The sequence below is a fragment of the Drosophila teissieri genome, chromosome 3R (genome assembly GCF_016746235.2).
Source record: "Drosophila teissieri strain GT53w chromosome 3R, Prin_Dtei_1.1, whole genome shotgun sequence".
Classification (NCBI taxonomy): domain Eukaryota; kingdom Metazoa; phylum Arthropoda; class Insecta; order Diptera; family Drosophilidae; genus Drosophila; species Drosophila teissieri.
This window is the reverse complement of record NC_053032.1, coordinates 9,504,975-9,530,213: the sequence shown is the minus strand read 5'-3', so window position 1 is coordinate 9,530,213 and position 25,239 is coordinate 9,504,975. Positions and strand designations below refer to the sequence as shown.

At 42.5% G+C, this 25,239-nt stretch overlaps 1 protein-coding gene and 3 non-coding genes across 4 annotated transcripts in view; 3 read left to right on the top strand and 1 right to left on the bottom strand.

The window, feature by feature from the left end:
• Positions 1-4,208: 4,208 nt before the first annotated feature.
• Trnav-cac lies at positions 4,209-4,281 on the top strand. The gene has a single exon. It is a non-coding gene; the product is annotated as a tRNA-Val (tRNA).
• A 759-nt stretch (positions 4,282-5,040) lies between these two features.
• Trnaa-agc lies at positions 5,041-5,113 on the top strand. The gene has a single exon. It is a non-coding gene; the product is annotated as a tRNA-Ala (tRNA).
• A 3,780-nt stretch (positions 5,114-8,893) lies between these two features.
• The window catches only part of LOC122619505 (serine-rich adhesin for platelets), a 42,358-nt gene continuing 26,012 nt past the window's right edge, over positions 8,894-25,239 (bottom strand). Inside the window, exons 3-5 of the mRNA XM_043796486.1 lie at positions 14,824-14,927; positions 10,440-11,791; positions 8,894-9,766 (exon numbers count right to left, since the gene is read on the bottom strand). Coding sequence (XP_043652421.1) covers positions 9,742-9,766; positions 10,440-11,791; positions 14,824-14,927 — 1,481 coding nt within the window. The 3' untranslated portion in view covers positions 8,894-9,741. The remainder of the gene's footprint in view (positions 9,767-10,439; positions 11,792-14,823; positions 14,928-25,239) is intronic.
• Trnat-agu lies at positions 17,179-17,252 on the top strand. The gene has a single exon. It is a non-coding gene; the product is annotated as a tRNA-Thr (tRNA).

The window sequence follows — 25,239 nt, the reverse complement described above, 5'->3', positions numbered from 1 at the left end:
TGTTAAAATAAAAACGTATTGCATCAAAAGTTAATAAACTCAAAGTTAATATACCTGAATCTCAACTTTCTAGCTTTTATAGTTCCTACGGACAGACGGACAAACGGACAGATGGACATGGCTTAATCGACTCGGCTGTTGATCCTGATCAATAATTTATATATATTATATGGTCGGGAACACTTCCTTCTGCATGTTACATATTTTTCAACAAATCTAGTATACGCTTTTACTCTACGAGTAACGGGTATAAAAAGGAAATTGTTTATAAATTTATGTACTAAATATCTTTCGCGCTTAATTCATCTTTACTTTAGACAAAAGTTCGATAATATAAAGAAGTTCATATCAGAAAATTATCACATCCTAGTGATCTTCCGAATACCATTACATAGGACAAAGAAAGATTAGAGGATCACCTTAGGACAGACAGCTGAAGACATCAAGCCGCCCTCGCAGCGACTTATGGAGTACCTAATGGTGCACATTCCAGTTGAACAAACCCTTTAGTTTTAGTGATGGAACGGAATAACATCATTATTTGATTGACAGCCAGGCAAAGTTGCACTTCGTGCGTGATCTTGTCAGCATTGCAACGTGATCCTTTTGGCCCCGCACTCAAGTCTGCCCTTTTGCCACACAAAACTGAATGACATGCCCCCGAACGAATTCCGATCGATGCTTGGGTGCACTCCCGAAATAAACTGCAACAATTAAGAGCCACTTAGGACCAGAAATTAATTTGGTTGGGGATCAGTGATAATGATCGCACAATTCCCCTGCTAAGCGGATTGACAGGCCATGGAGCATCTTCATCTTGTGCCTTCGCCGATGTTTTCAATGTCAAGTTCACGAAATACGATCCCATCCTTGTGGCGCATTTTCGGGGGCATTAGTGCTCATTGATCATGGACCAACTGGCTGGAGCTCTCGCAAACCGGCTCAAATATGCAGGAAGTGCTCGGCATGACCAATGGCATTTGCCTCGGACTCCAAGCCAGCTTCTCAAAGACGCCTGGCGCCCATCTGATCCGATCTTGGCAGCTATTCTTGACGGCGATTCTAATTGTCATGCAAATACCAATTATCATTTGTCAGTAGCGCCGCTAATAGTATTGTGTGCTGGCGCAATTAAATACCTACGCTCTTTATGCGATTGTCTGAATGGTTTCCGATCGGAGATCGGAGATCGCAGATCTCAGATCCAAAATCGCAAATCTGCGATCTAATCTGCACGCTGATTAATTCATTAGCAACTGTCGACCAGTTTGTCAGTTACATGGCAATAACTGCTGCCAGCCGCCATTGCTGCGATTAATTGGCGTTATTAATCGTGTAGAAAATGCTGGAGTGGTTTGTGCTTATTTATAATGCTAAGCACTAATTTATGTCTCGCGAAGTTACGGCTTGAAGGATTGTTTAATTACTTTTTCCATTTGCATATGTCACAGCAAAGCTCAGCTAATACCACTGCTGTACTCTTCCCCCTTGAATCCATTTGAAAGGGGATCCAATTCAGCTGAACAAGTTGCCCAAACCATGCCCAACGAAAATCTTATTAAGTCATATAATCCAACCTCTCATTATGGAACGGTGCTTGAAAGGGCATTATGCTTGAGTAAGTCTGAAGGATGGGTCAAAAGAGGGGTTCGATTATGGCATACCTATTATCTAGCCAGTAAGTTAAATATGTTACATTTTTTTAACGAATTAGTACTAAATATTTTATTACTACGTTGCGATCCATACTCAAGACAGCAAAGAAACGGACATAAAGAAAGAATTCAAAGGGAAAAGTACTTGTTTTGTTCATTTCAGAGAAATTTAGAACTAGAATTACCCTTTTTAAAGCTACAAAATTAAAAATTAAAATTTTAGTAATGGAATTGTTCTTTATCTGCGCATTCCCCTGCTACCCTGTATAATGCAAGGCCACATAAACTTTGACATATTGCCTTCGACATGGGGAGCTGCTAACAGAATTTATGGCGCTTAAATTGCAGTCATGCGCATGAGCGGCAACGGCTAACAAGATCAGATGTGGCCCCCGCCTCCGCGATCCTGGTTGGGATCAGAATCGATAGCTAACCCTAACCCCCTTGAAGGGGCTGCGGCTTGGAGCGGATGTTTGGTGTCAAAACACAGGCGGGGCGATGCTGGATGCATTTTCCCTGGAATTCTATACCGGACCTGGTCCTGGCCCGTAATTTATGTAAGCGATGTGTTCGCCAGTGAAAACAAGAAGAACGCGGGATCGATGATCGTAAAAATAGTCCAAGACCGCTGTGGAGCGCCCCATGTTGTTGATGTTGCTTTTATCAATTTGTGTTAAGTTCGCTTCTAAGCACGAAGCAGGCATAGATCATAAAATGGCACCCCCCGGCATCCGATGGATTGTAGGAGATCGAAACGGAACGGATTGACTTGGATCCGCTGGTATCGGCGGGGAAATTTACATAATTACCGCTGGCGGTGCTTTGGTGAGAGCCGCCCGAACGTGTCAAAATGAAAAGTGTTGCATGATTAGCGAGTAAATTACGCCGCCGAGGCATAAATCTATCCCAAGCCAGTCCGCTGTCCCCGAAGATAATCAAATAAATGGGGCGATTAATAAAAGATGAAGATGCAACCGCAGACAGGGAAAGGAAGATCAATGTGCCTGTTGATGGCCCGCAGCAGTGTTTTGGGGTCTAGGTCCGATCAAATCTGTAGTTCTTGGCCAGTCCAGCTGGTTAGGATCGGCTGGCGCCGCAAGCGTGCGAATTTCTGGACGCCCGTTGTGGGAGGTGTGAAGAATGGCTCCGGCCATCCAAGCCAGCAACTCTAGGAACCTGGCCACATCTGCCCCTGGCTGGCGGCCGACATGACACATCGTTGTTCGCGTAGCATAACTTGGTCAACAAGCGATGATGTTGATGATCCGGCCAGTTGCTGATGCTGATGATGATGAAGGTGATGGCGCAGCCTGCAGCCAAACGCAGTTGAAACCGGCTCACGCACTCAGAGAATGAAATGGGAATTTAGGAAAATAATTATTAAATATATCTTGCTTTAGGATAACTTGTTGCAATAGCAATTATATATACGCTGCTGTTATTTTCAAAATTATGTTCCTACTAAGGGAATATTTCTATCAATTAGTTTCCAAATCCAGACAGGATTAAAGGCATGCAGTTATGGGAGATATTCAGAACATTTCCTCTCCGTGCCATTGGAAATGCTGATCTCGGCGATAGATACGCTTCCTTAACACGTCTTCGATTGAACAGCCTTGGGGGCCAAAAGTGGCTGTCGCTGCAGTTGTTAAGAGCAAAGTGTTGTTAGGCGGTTATATGTTCTTCACTTGTTCGCCAGTTGTTGCGTTTTAGCGGTGGTTTCGTATTACCGTTTCCCAGCCGGGACAACCCGGTCAAGGTCTCTCCTTCTTCAGGTGCCAAGTGTCTCCAAGAACGAGGAACCACAAGCCGACTTTCATTGAGCAACTGCACCGAAGCGTCGACGGGTTTGCAAAGCATATAGCATATGGCAAATAGCATATTGCATTCCGATTCATCGAATCGAATCGAGCGGAGCGGCCACTAGCATTTCCTGTCGCATGCGCCACATAAATTAGTTTTCCATGTTCACTTGTCACTTGTATCGCCATTGGCCAGTTGAACCCGTTTGCCCGGCCATTGCGGGTGTCCATTCCACTTAGAATCCGCATCCAACCGATTGCCCTTATCAGTCGCAGAGGATCCCCTGCAAAGCCATTGCCGCATCCCGGCACAATTTACAATCAATTTTGGCAAGGAGCCACCTAATTGCTTTTGCAGCTTATTTATAGACGCGCCGCACGCACCGCCTGAATAAATAATATAAACGCTTTCCTTTTTTAGAGTTTGACCAAACGAAAGAGTTGATAGTTCATATCGAAAGGGGGCTAACAAAACTCTCTGATGCTCCAGCTAGTTTCATACTAGCATAAGTTTGAGCCTAAAAAGCGAAGAAATACATCGACCAGCGCATTCAAAACACTTTTACTCGCTTATCGGAATGTCCATAAATCAGGGCTTTCTGTCGACAAGTTCTTGCGTTTTCCCGCATTGAAATTATGCAAATCGATCAATGATGTATGTGGGATAGTTTCTAAAACGTTAAAGATGATTTCCTTCTCGAGGGCAAGCAGCTAAGTGTAAAACGGGTTATTCGCCACGACAACTTCATGTGTTTCCGTAGTGTAGCGGTTATCACGTGTGCTTCACACGCACAAGGTCCCCGGTTCGAACCCGGGCGGGAACAAGCTGATTTACTTTTTGCTTTCATTTTTTTTTTGCATGCATTTTTTGCATTTATTTTCAATGTCAATTGACCCCACCTGCCCGCTTTTTCCTCCCGACCACAATATTTTTTATATCGTTTTAATGAGTCTGTGCTGACTTTACGATCATTTCAGGTGTGTTGCATTTATAAACATGCCGACCCTCAGCACGCACCAAACTTCAACTGTTTTACGACCCGCCTGCAATGTCAGCATCCCGGGTATGACTCCAATTCCCGGGCATTTTTACGACTTCAATTTGTTGCAGCCCTTGCAGAGAACCACCCAAGTCGAAAGGTTGGTTGTCTAGAAATAGGATTGCGTCCCATTAAAGAAAGTGCTGTTATGGGCTAAATATGTTGCACCATGGAGTTTTATGTCATTCGTTGACAAGGCGTGTGTTATTATCATTGCTTTGAACTTGGCAACGAAAGCAGCAGATAGAAGTGGGTCGATAATGACTTTCCCTTTCGTTATTTTCGTACGCATACTGTTCTTTATTGGTTTTTAATAAATTTATTGTATATAACACGAATAAGTAACTAAAACATTTGTATTTTTATATATTTTTATTAATAAAAAATTTAAAAAAAAAAACAGTTCCTTGCCAACCAATGCTTTCACATTTTTCTTTTAAATCGACTAAAAGCTTATGTTAAAAGCTTTTTTCTCAAACATAAAGGGCTTACCGGTGTGAGAAGTGGCACTCACGTACATTCTACGACATTTGTTGTCCATCAGGGGATGTAGCTCAGATGGTAGAGCGCTCGCTTAGCATGTGAGAGGTACGGGGATCGATGCCCCGCATCTCCAAGACGATTTTTTCACAATTTTTTTTTCGTTGAAACAGGAACATTAGCATAAGCCACTAGGCACTTTGATGTACATGCTCTCCCATCATAGCCGACATTTGTGTCAAATTATTTAGTAAATAGAATATCATGGCGGTTACAACTCCATTTCACACGCTTTTCCAAACGACTGGACAAACCGGCTTGTTATGCAATCGCTCAGTGACTTTGGCTCTTTGGCCCGCCTCCGTCTCCATTTCCACTTCCCGGCAGACGTCGCAGCTAATCCAATTAAGCGTACTCATCATATTCACGCAATGCAGGCCATGAACTAGAAATGCAGCTAAACCGGACTCTACAGAGGGTGGCTTGCGCGGTGACCAACGGGTAAGGAGAAGATTCTGACATTTCCGTCATGTCCGGATGATTGAAATCTGTTTAATTGAATTTAACTATGGAATGCGTTTTAATGCCCCCTAATTGTCCCCCTTAATTTTTATTTTTATAATCAAAATCTTTCATAAGCAGATTCGACATCTTCCCTTTGCATATCTAGTTTGTTTAGAGGTGATGATTACATCTGTATGAAATAATCCAGGTTACCGAATCAAAAGAGGTTTCTGATGGTGAAACATATTCCTATTTCATTTCTTTTCTGGGTATACATATATAATTTTTTAATAGGTTTTGTACGGACTTGTGTATTATAAGCACTGATGTGATTTTCAGATTGAGGCCTAAGTCCCGCGTAATGTATTTTCACCGGTACCTATTCTATTAATATAGGGTCATAACCCTATAATATACACATAATTTCCAAGCGCTTTTGACAAGTTAACAATAATGAAAAAATATATTTGTTTAAAAATGGTATTTCTATCAACAGCTACAATATTCCAATGGGATATTTGCTTTTATAGTACATAATAAATACTATATTTTTTATTTCTATATATGTTTTTATAACCACCACATTCTTAACCAAATTACTTATTGGGGTATTGCTTTGAATGTATTCTACCAACTTTACTACAAGTTTGCTCATAAAGGAACTTAGTCTAGTTTTTATTTCCCGGCTGCAGCCCACTTGTGATGACAGTGAACACTTGTTAGATCTCACGACAGAGTATTAGTATTGCCCAATTCGTGTGGGTGTTCATTAATAAATCTATCTAATCTGCCACTCGAATTTGCTGCTCACCAATTGGCACTCGCAATGGCAATGGCATTGGCATTGAGCAGGTGCAGTTGATTGGACGGAGGATCGTTTGGGTATGCCCACACTAAATTTCACCGCTGTGAATCACCACGGGTGTATTCTCCATACGTCACGTAGACCCGAAAATCGTAAAGATCTACCTGTAATCTGCCAAAATTAAATGCCATTTTTGCTGTGATGCTTGTGCGAATATCAGCAGAATATAAATTACAATAAGAGCAAGAAACGGGTCAGTTTAACAAGCCGAGGTCCAGATACTCTCTACTAAATTTAACTCATAAGTTTACAAAATTTGCTAGTGACACCTAATTTATCTTAAAGTTTGTTGTGAATATTACTAGCTAATTAAATGTGTATTAGAAAAATAATTAAATAAGCTGCTGTTAATATGCATCATACATTTAATCAATAAATATATTCCGCAATTCTTAACCCTATTTGCAATAAAAAAGATATTTATTTATTTGCTTGCATTTGCCGTTGGATAAATAGTCGCATTAATCGCAATACTAATAAGGCTGGAAATCCCTTAAAAAACGGAGCAATATAAGTCTTTGGGGCATACTCCAGATAGAAATTATAGCGGTCGTAAGCTGATGACGCCAAAAACCCGAAAGGTAAACAAAAACGACAAGCAATTGTGACATTTAAGCACCCATTTAAAGTATATTTTTATACGTAAGCGCCGCGCCGGTAGTTCGCTGGCTCTCCCGATTGAACTCTTTTAATCGCGCGACCAGTTAACGTAACGCTCTCAGACAGCTGACTTAGTATCAGGCTATGGCCGATAGTAGCTATGGACGGTCGTAGCCATATGATAATGATAATGATAATGGTGATCATCGCCGCAGCAGCTGATAAGTGCGGAAGTGCCCGTGGAGAGCGTGCGACCAACTTTCGGGCGGCAACGTCGACGTCACCCGCTCATTTATGCTTACGTTAGCTTTACGATCGGGGGACTGGGGGACTTTACTTTCCATTCCATTTTATGTTGCCAAGAGAACTTGGACACTCGGCTTGCTGGATTTGGCTTGGATGGTGCGGTTCGGGGTCTCTTTTTTCAGATCGGTTTCTCTGGTGGGCGAGCGGTGTTCTTTTCATGCTCTTCCCCCTTTTTAATTTTTGATATTCATTTTTTTTGGCTGCTGTGGGGGCTGGTTGTGCCTCGTGTTTCGCCTATTCATGCGAAAAATTCAGCAGCGTTTGAATGAACGCGAATGCGGGAACATGAGCGACCGCGAGCAGCAGCAATTTCGCCATTTCAAGGCCTACGTGACTTGTCTCACACAGGGAAATCGGAACGATTTGAACTGGGTAATGCTATTACGGTTCCGACATGGGGAAACTGGGCAAACTGGGGATACCGGGGTACCAGGGTCCGGGTCTCCTCGCCGTAATCCGAGCGCAGTTAGCTCCACTTTGTTCTATTATCCATTTACAGGGGAGCAACTGCAATGGGAGGTTTTATAAAGAGTTCTCTGGCACGTGCCGCCACCCGAACTGCTATAACCTTTATTTAAACCTATGACAAAATTCAGTTTTATACCTTTCAATTTTAACATAGCCCTCACACTTAGAAAAAAGTACAAATTCCGTATTGAAAGCCTACATAACTGCAATTGAGCCCCTAAAGTTGGTATCCCCAACTTAACCCGAGTTCTACAAAAAGCTATAAATCGCCTGACTCTGATTTATGGAGGTTTGGCTGAGCTTTGGGATCGTCGCCTCTCTCTGTTCCGCGATCTCTCAGTATCTATCTGTCCATCTGACTAGAGTCTAGTCGCAACCACATGATCCATACGTTCTCAGCACGTGCTGGGGCCGGCACTTCTAGAAAAGGTCTTTGACTGAAGTCTGAAGTCAGCTGATATCAGCATATTGTAGCTGGATTTTTGTTCGGCGAGGTGCGACCTGCTGTCCCAGAGCAATTAGCTCTATCTGCGCACCTGTTCGCGGATCGCAATCGATGTGTCCCAAAATGATGAGAGTACTTAATCGGCATGAATAAATTCCCCCGTAAATCATTAGATAGCATGGTGCTGAATTAGGTTTTAGAATATTTTAGTTTATTTACAGTACGTTTAGCTTATTTCTCTTGTGTTCTCTTATCAGTCTTAAACGATAAATACGAAAATACTAAGTGCTATTTGTAGTTTTAAATGTATAACTCTTATGCTTAAAGATCAGGAACTTTAGCTTTGTTGTGTGGATCGCTGGTCCATTGGGTTTCGACGATACATCGAAGGATCTCCCCACTCACAGGATGGCTCTTTTTCGGAGCAAAACCAGGACGATTAGCTGCAGGCACAGGCTGTAAAGGGCACAAGATATTATAGGGGGGTTTCGAGCTATGGGTTCTTAGGAAGGATATGTAAAACTGCATTACAGAAAACCATGCCAAAAAATGAGTGAATTGGAATAATTTTTTGAGTTTAACCCAGGCAACGTGCAAAATGCTAAAAATAATTCAATTCCATGCAGAAAGCCCAGTTATATTGGACATGATCCTTAGGACTAAGTCTCCTTACCATATCGACTAAAACACACTGGCATTTGATATTAATGTATTTTTATACTTTATTTTTTAGTTTAGTTTTTTCGCGTTTTTCTCATGCTCTTTTCGTTGATCGTTTTCTGACTTATCTGGAAAATGTTTGTTTAATGCATTAAGTTATAACAAAGTTTGTTAGTCTAGGCCTAGTAGTTTATAAATAAATATTTTTAAATAAATAAATAAATCCATCATACAGCTACAACTATAATTTCACGCATTTATCTCGTTGATCAAATAATTTAATATTAATGTTAGTTTCGTATGTATTGTAAATGAAAATACAATCTTGTGATTTGTGAGTTTTCCTTTCCTACATTTCGTATATTTATTTCATAGTAGTTTTCGATGCTTCGTTTGCTTCATTCTTTTGCATTGGGATTTTTAACTTGAGTGGGAAAATTGCATTCAAAATTGATTTACAAGGCTAAGGCTACGCGAGGTTCGATAGTACAGACAAAAAATGGATCTTACTTCACTAAGCCGCGTATTTACAATTGTATTTCCTCGACATATTCGAATTATCTGACCGCTTTACTCGGTTACAGTATGCGGAAAGCGTTTTGCAAGTTTTCAAGTTTTGTTTCTGGTAGACTTAACGGAGTGGTCGTATTTATGAGTATTTTCATCGTCAACCGGTCGTGAAAGTTCCGCCACAGAGACTCAAGTATTTCAATAGACTCTTTTGGGTCGTTCGTGTTGCGTAAGGTTAGGGCTTCGATTTACATCTATCTGATTGGATGGGCGAGCGTTTATAATACATTTCCATGATAATTATACTCCAAATGGTTGGCTTGAGAGGTTCTTATAAAATACTCGAGACTCCGTCGTAATACATTGATATTCATCGTCTTTAGTGGGATCTTGGTTGCACTTTGGATCATCGCCGGGGGGACAACAGTCCGCTGCATCAAAAATACTTTAGTGAGCCACAGGCGTATGAAGAACATGATATTCAATATTTACACACTGGCGGATGATATACATGTATATGGTTCTGGTTGTTCTGGTGCTGAATGTGCAGTGTAATAGAGTGTGGTTCTGTTGGTGTCTGATCGTGTGTGGATGTGTTGTGGAAACTTGCAATTACAATATCTTTTGCATACCCAAAGCAGACTTTTTACATCATTTTAGGTCCTTTCCTCCCTTTTCTTTTTTTCTCAACAGTCGCACTGATTTTAGCTGAATTTACCACATTTTGAACGTTTTGATTTATGTGCAGCCCAATGTTTAATTTAAAATTTTGAAAAATAGAGACTTACGAAAATAAAATACAACAACCAAATTAAAATAAACCAAAAAGTACAAAATGTGTGAAATAAATTCGGAAAATACTCTATGAATTTTAAAAGTTATTAAAAATTCCAATCAATGTTAATGCCAAAAGTAAAGTATTTAAAAAATTTAGAAAAATGTTTAAGTGTTTCAAATCCGATCCATAAAATATATTAAAAATGTTATATCAATATTCAACAAATAAATTTCGAAAATTTTAATCAAATTTAGAAAATCTAAATAGCGTTTGTTTGTGAGAAATAGATGAAGGGTTAGCTTAGAATTTGCTCATGGGAAACTCACAAATCGTAGTAGAGCGAATCATCGCCGGCTGCTCCGCTGCGTCCTTGGGCCTCGGAACTTGCGTCCTCGTAGCTGGCATCCTCCAGGGATCCCCCGTCGCCCTCGGCCTCCTCCTCGCCCTGCTCCGCCGGATCAGCCTGCTCCTGATCCTGGTCGTTATCCTGCTCCTGCTCCTCACCGCTGCTCATGCGCACGTTGCGCTCCACCCTATCGCTGGTTTCGCTGAGGGAAAATGCGGGCAAGGGCGAGCTGCTCTCCCAGTGACTACTCGGCGGCGTGGCCAGGCTGGTGGCCATAGTGGTGGTGGTGCTTGCATCCAATTTCCGGTGCTTCCTCTTGCCACCGGAAATGGATTTGGCCTGATGTTGCTGCGGCTGTTGCTGTTGCTGCAACTGCTGCTGCTGCTGCTGCCTTTTGCCGCCATTTTGGCGCTGTTTAGGCGCCTTGGGTTGCTTCTTTTTGCCTCCGTGCTGGATGTTTCCCTTGGGTCGCTGTTGCACCGCTTTGGCTGCCTCTGTAGGATTCTTCCTGGCCCCATTCTTCTTGCCACAATTGGGCGGAGCTCGCTTCTCGGCGGCGGCCTTCTCGCGCAGCTCCTTGCACCTCTTCGCCTTGGGCCCCAGTTTTCGCAGTGCCCCCGCTCCGGCTCCACCGCGCTTTTGGCAATTATGAGTGTCCTCCTGCTCGTGCGGCTTGCACTTGGGCTTCTTCTTCTTGTTGGCCTTGCTTCCACTTGGTCTACTACTATTGCTACCGTTACTGTAAGTGTTACTGCTACTGGTACTGGTACTGGTACTGCTATTGCTACTACTATTACTGTTACTGCTACCACTAAGGCTACTGCTAATATGGCCGCTCTCGCTTTGACTACTGTTACTAATACTACTCAGGCTGCTGATCGCAGACACAGGAACGTAACTGCTACTGCTATTGCTACTGCTACTACTTTTACTACTGCTACTACTGCTGCCGCCGCTGCTGCTGCTGCTGCCACTTGTGTTGCTGCTGCAATGTGGCGGCCCCTTGAATCTGGCCACATCGATCAGCTCGATCAGCGGCTTGCCCGTATCACAGAGTTGCCGCACGCCGTGCCTAACGCGATTGGCCCCAAAATTCTTGGCGATCAGCTGCTCCACCCGCTCCTGCGGCACCGTCTCCGTTATGGCGTTCGTGTAGGTGCTCAGCTTGCCCAGCGATCGGCTGGCCGGGATCTGGGTGCGCCGGGGCTGACCACTGCCATTCAGGGCCAGGTAGAAGACCCGCCGCGCCTGAGAGTGGTACGTGGAGGAGTACGTGTTGTAGTTCTGAAGACCCATGTTCTCGTTGAAGACGCAGTCGTCGGTGAAGTCTTTCTGCAACAATCAAGAACTATGATTAAATGACTTGGCTAAGTGAAAGGCAGTGGGAATACAAAGATCACGATATGTTATAGTTAAGCGTCAGGGCTTCATTTCTAAATGAATTCTATACAGATGATCCTAGGGTGGCTCTGAGATGGTACAGGTTAATTAATGTTGGCCCTTTTTGCAATTTTTGACATATGATATAAATAATTTATTAAAGATCTCACTGAGGTCAAGTCCAAGTTTTCAAAAAATGATGAATCAACACAGTAATCTCTCCCCCTAACATTTAGACTTATCAACAAATACAATGAGATAGTAAGAGGCAGTCCTATGAGGTAGCAGAAGCCATGTTCCGTTTTAAGAAATATATTCAAACTAAAATTGTATTAGAACCTTTGGGGCCACTTCAAAGGGTTCTCTGACCAAGTAACTTCTTCAGAACCCTAACCCAATAATAAAACTTCTTTGAATTTGCTGTCCAGGGGCGGCGTCTGTTTCTTTTGTCTATCAGCACCGAAATCAGATGGATAAATGCGCTCATTATCACAGGATGTGCTCCTATCGGCGTTGACCATCGATAGGAGGCCCCCGACCTCGAGCAGAGTACTAACCATAAACATTTCTACTTTATGAACACCTCATGACAGGCGAACAAAAGGACCAAACAGCCAGTTGAAAGCACTACCCGGCTGAGAATGAGAAATTGTGGGCTGGGTTGAAGCGAGAAATGTAAATCAAGAGCGGTGAAAGGATTTTCATTAGCCCTTCTTCAGTGGCCTTTGGGATGCGCCGACTGGTAGACATCCGACATCCTCAGATCAAATTCAATTAACAAACACTGAATTAATTCGCTTGTCAGGCAATTAAAATTGTTTCGTAAATAAATTGCCAGCCAGGCAATTCCCTGCCCGATTGTTTACCCGGTAAAATGTCGCCGCTTAAATTTAGAAATTAATCAGGCGAAAGGCGAACCGCAATGAGCCATCAAATGGGTGAGGGCCAGGCCATGCCAGGAGTATAGTATGTTGACGCCATTCAGGTCGAGTCAAGTCGAGACTAGTTTTTTGACATATGTGACAACAATGTGGATCCCCTCCCTGAAAACTCTTTTATGATGTGTATTTCCAGGCATTTCCATTTATTTTTAGCCCTTCACGGCTGGCAAGTGAAAATTGGCAGACGCCGAAGGGAAATGAAGTTGTACTTGGATAAGGGAAAACACCGGGCAGGGGCAGGGAGGGGCAGGGAGGGGGGAACTGGACGAGATACCCAGAACCATTAGCTCTGCGTGGCCTCTCTATCGGAGCTTATCGAGTGGCGCCAGGCGAGCCCAGAAAGGGTCAACCTGTTGTCCAGATTACTCTGGGACCTGGGACACCTACAAACGGAACCACTTAGGGCACGCAATCGGAATTCCATCCGAACCTACGTGACGCGTTCCGCCCGCCACTTATCGCCCCTGAACAGGACAATAACGAAGATAATGATGCAACATATTCATTTTCGGCCTCGGGTCGGCATTAATTGACCAAACCCAAGTTTGTGGGCTCTGCGGGCGGTCCTATGTATGCCTCGCCGGAGTACAAATTATGCAAATTAATAAGCAAAACCGTAATGTTAACATTTATGGCTACGACATTTTAATTGGACGAGAAGCTGACTCACGAGGCTTGCTTTCTGTTTTGGGATTTGGGATTGAATTTATGAATTGGCAAGCGATTTGTACATATTCCCCATCTCAATTAGCCAAAGCCCGAAATCACCTGCCTCGTTTGTCACGAGGCAGGCACAAAGCGCTTACAAAACATTTTGGTGATCTGGTGAAATGTCGGAAAATCAGTCACATGCCTAATATTCAGTCACTAAGAATAGCAGCGACGGAAAACACTAAAAACACCACTAAATCAGGGCCCATAAATGCAGCCATTTTTGAGATCTTAGAACTCTTGCTGTGAGCACCGGACGCCTTGGTCGCCAAAATAAACAAGACGGCCCAATATAACCGCCCACTTGACCAACATAGAGCTATGCTGGCTATGCTTTAAGGCATGCGGCGCTTCAAAGGGCCGCCTACAAAGTGGCCGGTGGTGAAGCGCATCAATCAGCAAGTATCTGTGAGTATCGGCGAGATACAGATACAAAAGCGCGTACAAGAAGACACGCCTCGGCTGACAGAATTGGCACACTCGCGGCTATTTTGGACGCGGAAAGGTCAAAGTGCCTGCGACGGCGGAAAGAAATGAAATTAAATAAATAAAATTAAAAATGTCTAAAATCGAATGTCACCCGACGGACCAATGAAACGGTCACATGGCGCCAGCCCAAAAAAAGGCATCCGATGATCGTGGATTTCGAAACGCAGCGGGGTAAAGTGTTGCCCGAAATCCAAGGGGAAGGAGAAGGACATCCCAAGCCGAACCCAGCCGACCGACATCAGTTGCCACTTGACATCCTCACCGCGCATTAGGACATCCACCCGGGGCAAAAGGGAAGGGACCCGACAAAAGGACTCGCTTTGTGACTGCTGATCGTGTTGCATTGTTTTTGTTCACATTTAATTTTTTATTTATTGCCCGAGCCCTTCGGGTGCTCTTTCATTTATTTGAGGGTCCCTTCGGCTTTTTCGGTTTACCTCAATCTTTTAACAGGCCTTTGTTTGTTTTTGTTTTCGTCAGAGGGGTGGCAACAATGGTCTAGATAGGATTTCTATATGTTTATCTTAGTAATACCAAATGTAGTTATCCGAGAAAGGCAAATTGCCATACAAAATCAATTTCGCAGTTCAAAGATTACTGAAAATATATTGTAATATTTTTTTGCTATGCGGATAAGCATTTCATATCTTTCTTTTGAAAAAGTACTATACAAAATGGTCATCTCCGCAATTCTGATTATCCCCGAAAGAGATTTTGAATCTTTGAGTAGGCTATTTGAATTGTAACCCACTAATCACCTGACTAGTCCACCTCATTAGGTTGGTGAAATGAAAACTGTTTATTTTGTGTTCAAAAAATATGGATTATTCCAAGCTTACTTACCGAGCCGTAGGGAACACCGCACGCGTCCATGCAGAGATACAGGCAAGTGGCCACACTCTGCAGCTTGATGCGTCCCACATCCACCGTGGATCGCTGGAGAATCGCTGCAAGTGAAACGGAGAAAGCACATTAATTAATTATCAATCAAAGGTGGCAGATGGAAAGACCTGATTACGGGCTGACCCAAAATCTGGTCGCAGGTGTCAGGATGTCAAAGCGGCGAGAACCAAAAGGCCCGTTCAAGAAGTGGTTAATTACAAGTCCGACACTTGGTAAGCCGTTCGCCCAGAAGAGTGAGTTTAGCCCCCTTAAGCAATAAGTTAAAAAATAAATTAAAATTAAACAGTGTATGGAAACCCAGCTGGGAACCCCCTAAATCATAGATTTCTTGCCAGGCAAATTTGTCAACTGTACCAAATCGAAGATGCCTTAAGTGCGATTATGGCGGATATTATTTATGGGGAGTACCGCGGCGGGTTAATTGAAATTGCCGCCTTGCACTTGAGAAACGAACATAAAAGACGCACTGCAGCCACACCAAATTCAAGTTCAGCATCGTTTAAGGTCAAACCACTTGTGTGGTCCACAGTCGAGATTCCGGAGTCCGGAGGAGAATACCGCCTGCCTCTTTGTCAGTTGGCAGTTGGCTGGCCAAAGTGTGTCAGCACTTTGAGGCAACGAGGCACTCGTTCAATGAACTTTATGCACTTTGTGCATAATAAACATCAATTTATAAATACGCAGCTTGTTACGGGAGCAATGGAAATTGAAATCTTAGCCAGCTGCTGCGGCAGCCAAATGGTTGCTCCTAATAAAAATTATTATTAGAGATTATATAGCCAGCGGAGCACGCTGGGTAAGAAACTCGAAGGGACTGAGTGGCCACTTGAATAGAGGAACTATTGACTATCACACGATATGATATGACTTAACTACACTTCATTGATGTACCCTTAAATGAGCTGAAATAAAACCCTTGACATAAAAGTTGGCATATGGGAACGCGTTCCGGAACGCCGGTATGCTGGTGATTTAATGTCCCGCCAAATACTCGATGAATTATCTCATCTCCCTGAAACTATGCCAGGGCATAAACACACGCCCAAAAATATCATAAAATATTGCCGTCAATAGGTGGGCAATTTATGGCCCACATGCTTATCCCGTATATGCAACTTTTATTGCAACTGCAACTTCGATTGCAACTTCGACTATAAACAGCACAGCTATTTAAAAGGCATGCGTTTTTATTTACAGGGCATCAATCGCCCATCCCCCTTTAAATACGGAAACTGTAAAGTTTCAGCGAAAAGGAAAAACGCATAAATAGTGTAACCCAAACGGAAAACAAAAAAGAAGAGGCTTTAATGCCTTTTCCTACCCGATACCTTCGCTTTCCCGATTCCGTTCCCGTTTATCTGATGGATTTACAATTTCCCTCCCACAGAAATTTCCCAGCAGCACTCGAAAAAAACGTATAGTTTTCGTGCCATAATACTATTAACCTAGGTCATTTTGCTTAAAAGTAAAATTGTTAAAGTAATGCAATGTTAAATGCAAATCATATAAACTTTACCAAAATATTTAAAACAATATAAATCCGTTTAGATTTACCACCTAATACCTTTGAAATATATAGTATTTTTGAATCCCAAGTTTCTTTTACTAACTATATACTTTCAAATGACTTCATTTTATAAATAAAATCGAAATATATCCCTAAATAGTCACAATATTTTTTTACTGTGAGTAATGGTTCCTTTTCTGGAGGATTGTAGATTTTTCGCTTTTCAACTCTTTTGAGAGTCCTAAAATATATACAAACTAAACAAATGACATGCTAAGCGCGTCAGTTCATTTGTTAAAATCAAAGAGCTCGCAGTGGGCGGGGTTTTTGTGGGAGAGAGAGGGAGAAAGAGTGCAAAGGGGGGAGGTAGGGGAGGTAGGGGAGGTTGGGGAGTCAGTGACAACCTTTCACTTCGGTGCCATGTGGTGTTGCATTTCACTTGCGTCGTGTTTGTCGTGTGTGACTTTTTTCTTCGAGGCTCATTTAAAAAACGATTTGTTTTGCTCGAGTTAACAAAAGTAATTTTTCTTTTTTTTATCTTTTCGACTATACGTATGTGAGTCTGAGCATGTGTGCATTTGGACAGCGACAACTCTTAGCGTATTAAATTGTTTAAAAGAATAATTTATTTTTTTGGTTCTTGTGGGAAAGTTTTCTCTGCCAACGTATGTCTATCTCTTTCGCGCAATGAGCTAATTTTAGCTCTGAGAACGTCAACAAGCTGTGAGAGCGCAGAGGGATGGACGCTCTCACCTTGTCACTGAACTCTGGACACACGCATAACATGTGGCGCCGTGGCTTAGTTGGTTAAAGCGCCTGTCTAGTAAACAGGAGATCGTGAGTTCGAATCTCGCCGGGGCCTATGCTTCTGGAAGCATTTATATTTTTCTTTATTGAAATATATTTTTTATGCTTTGCTATATTCTGTGTTGTAATTTAGTATAATTATATCTGCTACAAATATGTCCGTAGGTTATGACGTTCTTTTGCTTCATCTATCTTTGGATTTGTTATAGCAACTTAAATTTATATTGTAAAAATAAGATGTGTGTTTACGATTAAAATATAATCCGATAGTAGAGTGCCGTTTCCTATCAAATCCATCCATTCTCTAGCAATATTCATAGAAATCTGCTTAATTTGCTCAGCTCATTATTATGTGTGTTATTGCAGGCGGAACAATAACAATACGAAACGGCTTGAGGTGTGAATTAAATGCATATGGATAATCAAATGATCTTTTATTGATCAATCAGCTGGCGTGTGGCAGTTCAATTAGGCGTTGAGTGCAGTTCATTGAACCAAAAATGGGAAACCGAAAGTTCGAACTCCAAAAGTTAATGTATCCAAATTCCTGGCACGCTTCTGAGCTGCTTTAAATTACCCACATATTAAGCACGTAGTCGGTCCAATGTGAGGATTGTGGGGAGAGGTCCCCAAAAACAACAATAATAAAATCGACTCCAATGGATGTCACGCCCGGGCGATAATTAAAATGTCAAAAAATATGCCTGTCAAATCGAAGTTTTGGAAGGTGCTCGATTGAGTTATGTTGTGATTGGATGTTCTCCTTGGCGTCGATGGATCGCTGGGACTCTTTGGTAACCGTTAAAGGGTCAGGCGCTCAGTTTATGCAAATGAGGCCTTAATTTTCCACAAGACGACAGCAATGGTAATGTCAAAATTTATGTGCAGGCCCTCAATAAAACTTAAAGTTGACAAAAGGAAAGGTATACAGTCGGATATTTAAATAAATCCATGCATATATGTATGGATTGGCATTTTATTAAATCTTTAATTATGCTTACAAAAAAGTGTGACATTTTGGCGTGACATTTTATGAAAATTTATGATCACTTTTGTGGTTATTTAACATAATGTGGTATGCCAGCCATGAATGGTCGTAAAAAATATCTCTGGGAATATCTAAGGCCTCGCATTATCCGCTTTGTTTGGACCTCACCCCCGATAAGAAGTCCACTACTGTGCCACGCCGTCTTTTGTAGTTTCTTGGGGCTGTTTTAATTTATGGTCGTGGGCAGCGTATTTTGACAATTTGATTTGAATCGGAGGCGAGCATATCAATCAATAGAGGCCTTACTGTATTCAGATGTCCCCAGATCCAGATGACAATGAAGAGTTAACAGTCGCCGTCTATTAAAGCCCAATTAGTGGCACTTAATTGAGTTGTCTTTTGGCCGGGCAATAAATCTTTCTACTCCACATAAGGCTGCTGTGCCGCCTGCTGCCTGCACTTTCTGCCTAGATAAACGGCGATAAATCAAACCGTGGGCGGTACGATAAGCCGATCTATTTAGCATTTGCAGGTGATTGCTTTTTCGATGGGAAAAGCTAGGCAGCCAGCCTTCCAGCTACTTACATATATATATATATAAGTATATCTGCGAGCAGGGCCGTTTCTCACCCTAAATCAGTGGTATTTCATGCTCGACTGGAGAAATTGCAATCCGTATCTATTCCGGTATTCGCATCTCAAATTAGCACCCATCCGCACAGACAATCGCTTGAGTGCCAAATTCAGTTCACAGTTGGCTAAACCTCGCACCCTCTCGCCTCTTTGTGTCGCTTTCTTGGGCAATCGAAATGCATTTTTTGCGTTTCGGGAGGGAAAGGATATCCTGCAACCGAAAACCTTATTGGCCAATATCCGATAAAACCAAATGCGCAAAAGAATAAATTACAATCGCGTTGACAGGAGGGAGAAGTGCTCACTCCAGGGGTTGTTTACCCAAAAAACGCCCACTAAAATCCATTTTTGCTGCACATGGCAAATCTAAATGGGATTCGTTGCAATATCTGCGGAATGGCAAATCATAATGGAAAATATGCAATATCTCCAGGAAGAGATCTTTTCAAGCTGATGGGATTTGTCACGACCACTTTGGTTTGGAATTTCTCTTCCGAGCATCGTCATTCCACACGTGGGGGATTCTGGCTTTCTCCCTGGGACAAATTAGATTTATCAACGCTACCGTTTTCGGTCTAGAAGGGGCTTCATATCAATAGGCTTCCCATCTGGGCCCAATTCATTAATGAAAAATGAATGCGGCTATTGAGAATGCCTTCATTTGATTAAAATAGACTAATAACGTGTAAAGTATGGGCAGTTCCACATCGAAATGCATTGTCTAATCGAGTGGCCTGGCCCACCAAAGGAGAGCCCTAAAATAAAAGCCGATTAGGTAAAAGTTTCCCAGTGAAAGCTTACGATATTTGAATAACACCGAAATGTGCGTTCTTACAAATTAATACAAGCTGGAAAAGACAAACGAAAAATTATGTTAAAATTGTAAGCGGAAAAAAGTTGTAAAATGTAGAAACAAACATATGTAAAATATGCCAGAAAAAATAACTTGATCAAGATGTTAAAAACTGTAAAATGTTTTTCATGGGCCGAAAAACAAGCTCGGCCACGCCCCCACCCCGCCCCAAAGTGCGTGACCAGTGACAGGCCAATTTCGGAGGCGCCCGCAGAGATCCCCGTTCCCCGGACCCAGTTTCCATTCCAGGTTGTGTTTTCCGCATTTTCTGAGGTGGATGTTGTGGCCGCGGCTTTTTCTTGTCCACTAAACAACCAGTTGGAGTGGAAATGAAATATGTAGATGAGTCTTTAATTAATTTGAGACACGACAAGACAAGTGGCGTCGTCTGTGGCTGCGTCTGCGACAGCGCTGTCTGCCCCATCCGCCGCCTCCTGCCGCTCCACCTGCTGCTCCGCTATCCGCTTTCCCCCGTTCCCCGCCAGAATCTCCCCCTTTAAGGTTAGGAATCTAGTCTAGTTGCGAGTTGGAGGAGGTACCTGCTCTTTGGCAGGTGTTGAGTCATTTGGTTGACTGGCCATTAGAGTCCCCATTGATCACCATTGATCATTGATCGAGTGGCACGAGGCGGTCGAGACTATGGCATGGATAGCCCTGGATGATAATCACTGGATGACTTTGACTGGTCTATTACCTAATCTTTCCTGCAATTATGGTATCATTAACAGATGGATTTGTTAAGTTTAATATTCGCGCCACTAGCCTCTACTCGTTTTATCTCTATAATCGAACAAATGTTATTAGAGTGGCTCCTGTCTTCCGTTTCATGGTCACACTCTAGGATCCAGTAGATGACCGAACGTGAAACTATCTGCTCTGCCTTAGATCTCTGACCTCTGTGCCAAATATTTGCCTTTGGCATTAAGTCGGTCATAAATTTTAGACCCGAGCAGCAGTCGTCTAGTAAAGCCCGTTTCGCTCGAATGCGATTCTGTGTCAGTTGGCGAAAGAGAGTGGGAGTCGGAGGTTGTCAACATTGTCGCCGTGGCCGAGAGATAAGCGTTATGACATTATCAGGCCGGGGGTCCAGACCAAAGACCAACCGAGTGGGCGTGTCCCCGCCCACCATATGATCCGCCCGCATCCGTTGGCAAATGACAAGCGGGACTCATTGTGCGAGAAACTCGCATCAATGCGTATTTGCCTAACGCTGGAAGCGTAAGTTCTGTGAGTTTACGACCCTTTTGCGTGGAGAATCAATCATTCGAATTCCCAGAATGATCCTAAGCCATCTTGGCTAGCTGCTTGCGGTGCCACAACGGCCTATCACGAATCAATTAGCCGAGACGAGATGGGGAAAAACATACATTTTGTAAGATACGCTTGGCTGTGCTGATTTATGCAATCCAACAAATGGAAACTCTTAATTATTCGACAGACGTGCGGAGCTAGGAAAATCAAACTTAAACTGTTATAAGTCGCATATATATTATTTAGCTGGCGTTGCCTGTCACAGCCGTGGTTGTCAAATTGTTAACCGTTGTTAGTTGTTGGTTGGTTGTCGGTTGTCGGTTGTCGGACGTTGGGGCCAAGTTACCCGGCCTGTCAGCCAGTGTTCCACTCTTCCAGTGTCTGGTTAGACGGCATTTTTCGCAGGCCACAGCCACAAAAACAGAAGTCCATAAAACATTTTTAGCATGTGCAGACTGGTGGCTTTTAAAATTATTCACTACGACCGAGGCGACAGATGCGGGCTGATGATCTGGTCGTGTCAATGGTTTGAGGTTTTCCCACTTTATGGTTCCATGGATTATGGTCCATCAAGCACTGAGAGTTTGAAGGAGCCAATTATTGGGGGACACGGATAAAATATTGTTTAGATATGAAGATTGAATGATTGAGCTGTTTCAACATATTTATTATATACATATATATAAGTATCGAAATAGTATTTGAATAATGATCTGGTAGTGTCAATTGTTTGATGTTTTCCCATATTAAACATCAAAATAAGCAGAAGACGGAGTTCTTTTCTAAACTATCGTTTTAAAAACTTTAGCCCATATTTAAACTTATTCTTTTAAAGTGAATCGACCAGAAACAACGTATCCCTAAAGTTATTTCCCTATCACCAATCTATGTATCTACTATTAGGTCCCCAGGCAAAGAAGTCTCTAACCCAGCCGTGACCAGATAAATAAAGCCGCAGTCAAAGTTCAAAGAGTTCTCCCCCTTCGACGACATTTGACATGGCAAACGATTCGTTAGTTCCCGCCTCGCTGACACACATATTATCATTGTGCAGTTCCCCAAAAAAATATATACACATTTGTAGTCGGCCAATTCGGTAATCTTCAAACTGGAGCGTAGCGAATGCGGCAAAGTCCCGCAGGCAAACTGTCGCCTGTCAACTTGGGAGGATTGGAAATTGGGAGTGGAATTGGGACTGAAAATGGGCCTGGGAGCGGATTTTGTGTATTTTTAGCTGTCACCAGCTCCCGGAGACATTTGACATGAGAAATAACATTTCAATTAGTTGATCCAATGCTCGATTTGAGGCGAATTGCCACTAAGGAGAGGAGCTCCAAAAAAGTCCCAAAAGGGAGCGGAAGGGAATGCGGATGGTTAACAGCACAGCGAATAGCTAATGGCTCCTCAAATGTTGAATCCCAGATACATTTGCATCTGATCCAGATAGCACGTGTTAATGTGTGGGTATGTGTGTTTGTGCGATATCGCAGAGTGCAAAGCCGTATCTATCAGACACACTATACAACACTTGCAGCTGTGTTTGTGCGGGGGGCGTAAATAGTACAGAGCGTGCTTAGTTGCGTTCGCAATTAATTCACAGTAAACAGCCAATGTTGCAAATAAATTAGCAGCGACAAAAAGTTTCTGCAAGTGAAAACAACGACAAAATCGAGTCTGAGCCACATAAAATGCAATCGAAGCCGCATGCGACACAGACACTTTGCTTATCGCCTGCTGACATCGAATGGGTTTCAACTAGATTCGATTTTTCAATACCTATTAGTTCGCAAGAGCGTGCCAAACCTTCAAAAGGGCCAAAAATTAGATATATGATTACTATTAAAAACTAAGAGAATTGAATTCAGTTATTTAAGACTTAAGTTGATAGTAAAGATGCTTTTTAATTTGTTAAATACTTTTAAAATTTGATTTAGTTGTATAATTGGGGGGCATTTGATATTTTTCCATTTTAAAAGTGTTCTGTTGCTAGCTAGAGAGTATGGCCATTTCGGTGAGTCAGAGCCGGTCTAGGAACCCCATCGGAAAACGTCATAATTATCGGGGATAGCTGAGTGGGCCGCCAGTGAACAAGTGAGCAGATACAGATACAAATGCAGGGCGCACAGAAACAGAAACAGAAACAGATACAGATACGGATACACTTAATACTACGTTTGTTTGCCTGGCGCAATGCAAAATATATTGACTTAGGTCAGTGGCTCATTGAACGCAAATGCAAATTGTTTTTGCTGCCGCTGCCGCTCGGTAATTCGCACTTCACACCCTGATATGCATGTGTCTAAATGCTTAAATGTATGAACGTGTTCGTGTATCTGTGTATCTGTGTATCTGCAAGATACAAGACTGCAAGTAGCTGGCAAAATGTGATAAACAAACCTGACGCCAGACGCCTTGTGAGCAGTTAAATTTAAAGGCAAACAACAGAAAATATTACCTCATCGGGATGGCATAAGTTATAGACCAGACCGATATATCAGCCGATCAAGGTTGAAATTCACATGAACTCCTTCAAAATACTGAGTTACGGCCCAACATAACGTAAAAACCATAACCCGTATGCCGCTATCAAGTTACTCGGAAAATCGAAACGAAACTGGAAAACTCAAAATTATTGACCAGTCCGCAGTTAAGTTTTATTGGTCGCGTCACTCTTCATGAGAAATGCTCAAAGAATATTCTGGGAATTTAAGTCCTCTGCCAAGTAATGTCCATTTAAATGCTCATTAATTAGATAATCATAAAGATATTATTGGCTAAGGAATCTTGCTCAATGGGAGTGGAAAACAAGCAATAAAATTTCCAAAATATAATAGAGCCATAGGAAATCTGTCAGTGCCTGACAACAAGATAATAAAAGCGCACACAGCCAATAAAGAAGTATATAAATATTTTCTAGCCTCAAGAAGACTCTCCCCAGAGGGAGAGTGAAAGTGACGCTCAAGTTCGAAAACAGAAATCAGCATAAAAACTGTTAACTAAATTGTTATTCAACAAAAACTCACAGCCATTATAAACAACAGACTACAAGCACAAATTTAGATAGGAAACTCAGGAAGATATCTTAAGATAGCATGTTTCGCTTTATTGTCGCCGCCATGCATCATTCAATACGATCCAATCCGATTCGATTCGGAAAGCTGGAAGTTTTAGCTTTCAGCGCTGCCATCTGCCTATGCCCGAAAATTTTTACGATGTGCTAGACTATTAAAGATATTTAGATACTTCTGGGGGCTCTATTTTTGGCTCTGCCTTTGACTCAATTTGCTCCAAAGTGTGTTTGCATTAATTCGACCTCAAAATGCGCCATGAAATTGGATTACTCTTGGGTGTAGTGTGTGCATAAACTGTTGGTTGGTTGGTTTGTTGGTTGGATGAATAAAAGTTGGCGGCTGTGCCATGCCATGCCATGCTCCACATGATCGGATGTATCGCCAATGGATCCAATTATCGCGTCCATTATGCACCAAATTGCATTGTCATCGGACCACCTGCATTGTGCATTTCCAGAGCACGCGACTGCCATCGACTTCCATCGGTTGACAGGCAGTCTTTTGTAGAAAACATGAAACACTTAACCACATTTGTCATACTCCCGCGGTACGAGGCACTTGTAGATTCAGATAGCCACGACTTCGGGTGGAACTCCAGTCAAGTGAACAACTGGCTTTTAACAACTTCTCCCCCTCGATCATCGATCGCTTATCGACTGACAATGTAATTGTGATTTATGCAAATTGCCACGCTCGACACCTTTTGGCGAGTTTATGCATTGGCATTATATCTGACCACCTCCCAATTCTCCGGCCTCGATGGACTTTCTTCTTTCTTCGCGGCGATTTGCTTATTATGCTTGGTCGTCTCGGAACTGTTTATTGACTTGGTCTGCGAAACAAAATAATTGACTGCAGCCAAAGTTGGGAGCCGAGGAACCCACACGAACTCTCCCAGCTTGTTTTGATTTCTATTAATATTTTCGTTGGAAAATGATTGTTGCACCCCATAAAAAATTGCACAGAGCAGCACGGACAGGCATTAATCAGTTAGAAAGAGAAAAAAAAGATGAAAAATGATCAAAAACTAAATTCAAGAAGTTCTGTTTGCATACTGCCTGTGTTGTTGCTGCCAAATATCTGCAGATGGAAACATTTGTGTATGGGGAGGCCGGAACATGCGTCAATAACCCCATTCCGATTCCCATTCGGTCGATGCGATTCTGCTAATCCTTCGGCCGCCAATGATGAAGATGCTTTTCCTGTATTTTTATGAGCTCTTTGGCTAAGTGGGCAATATAAGCGG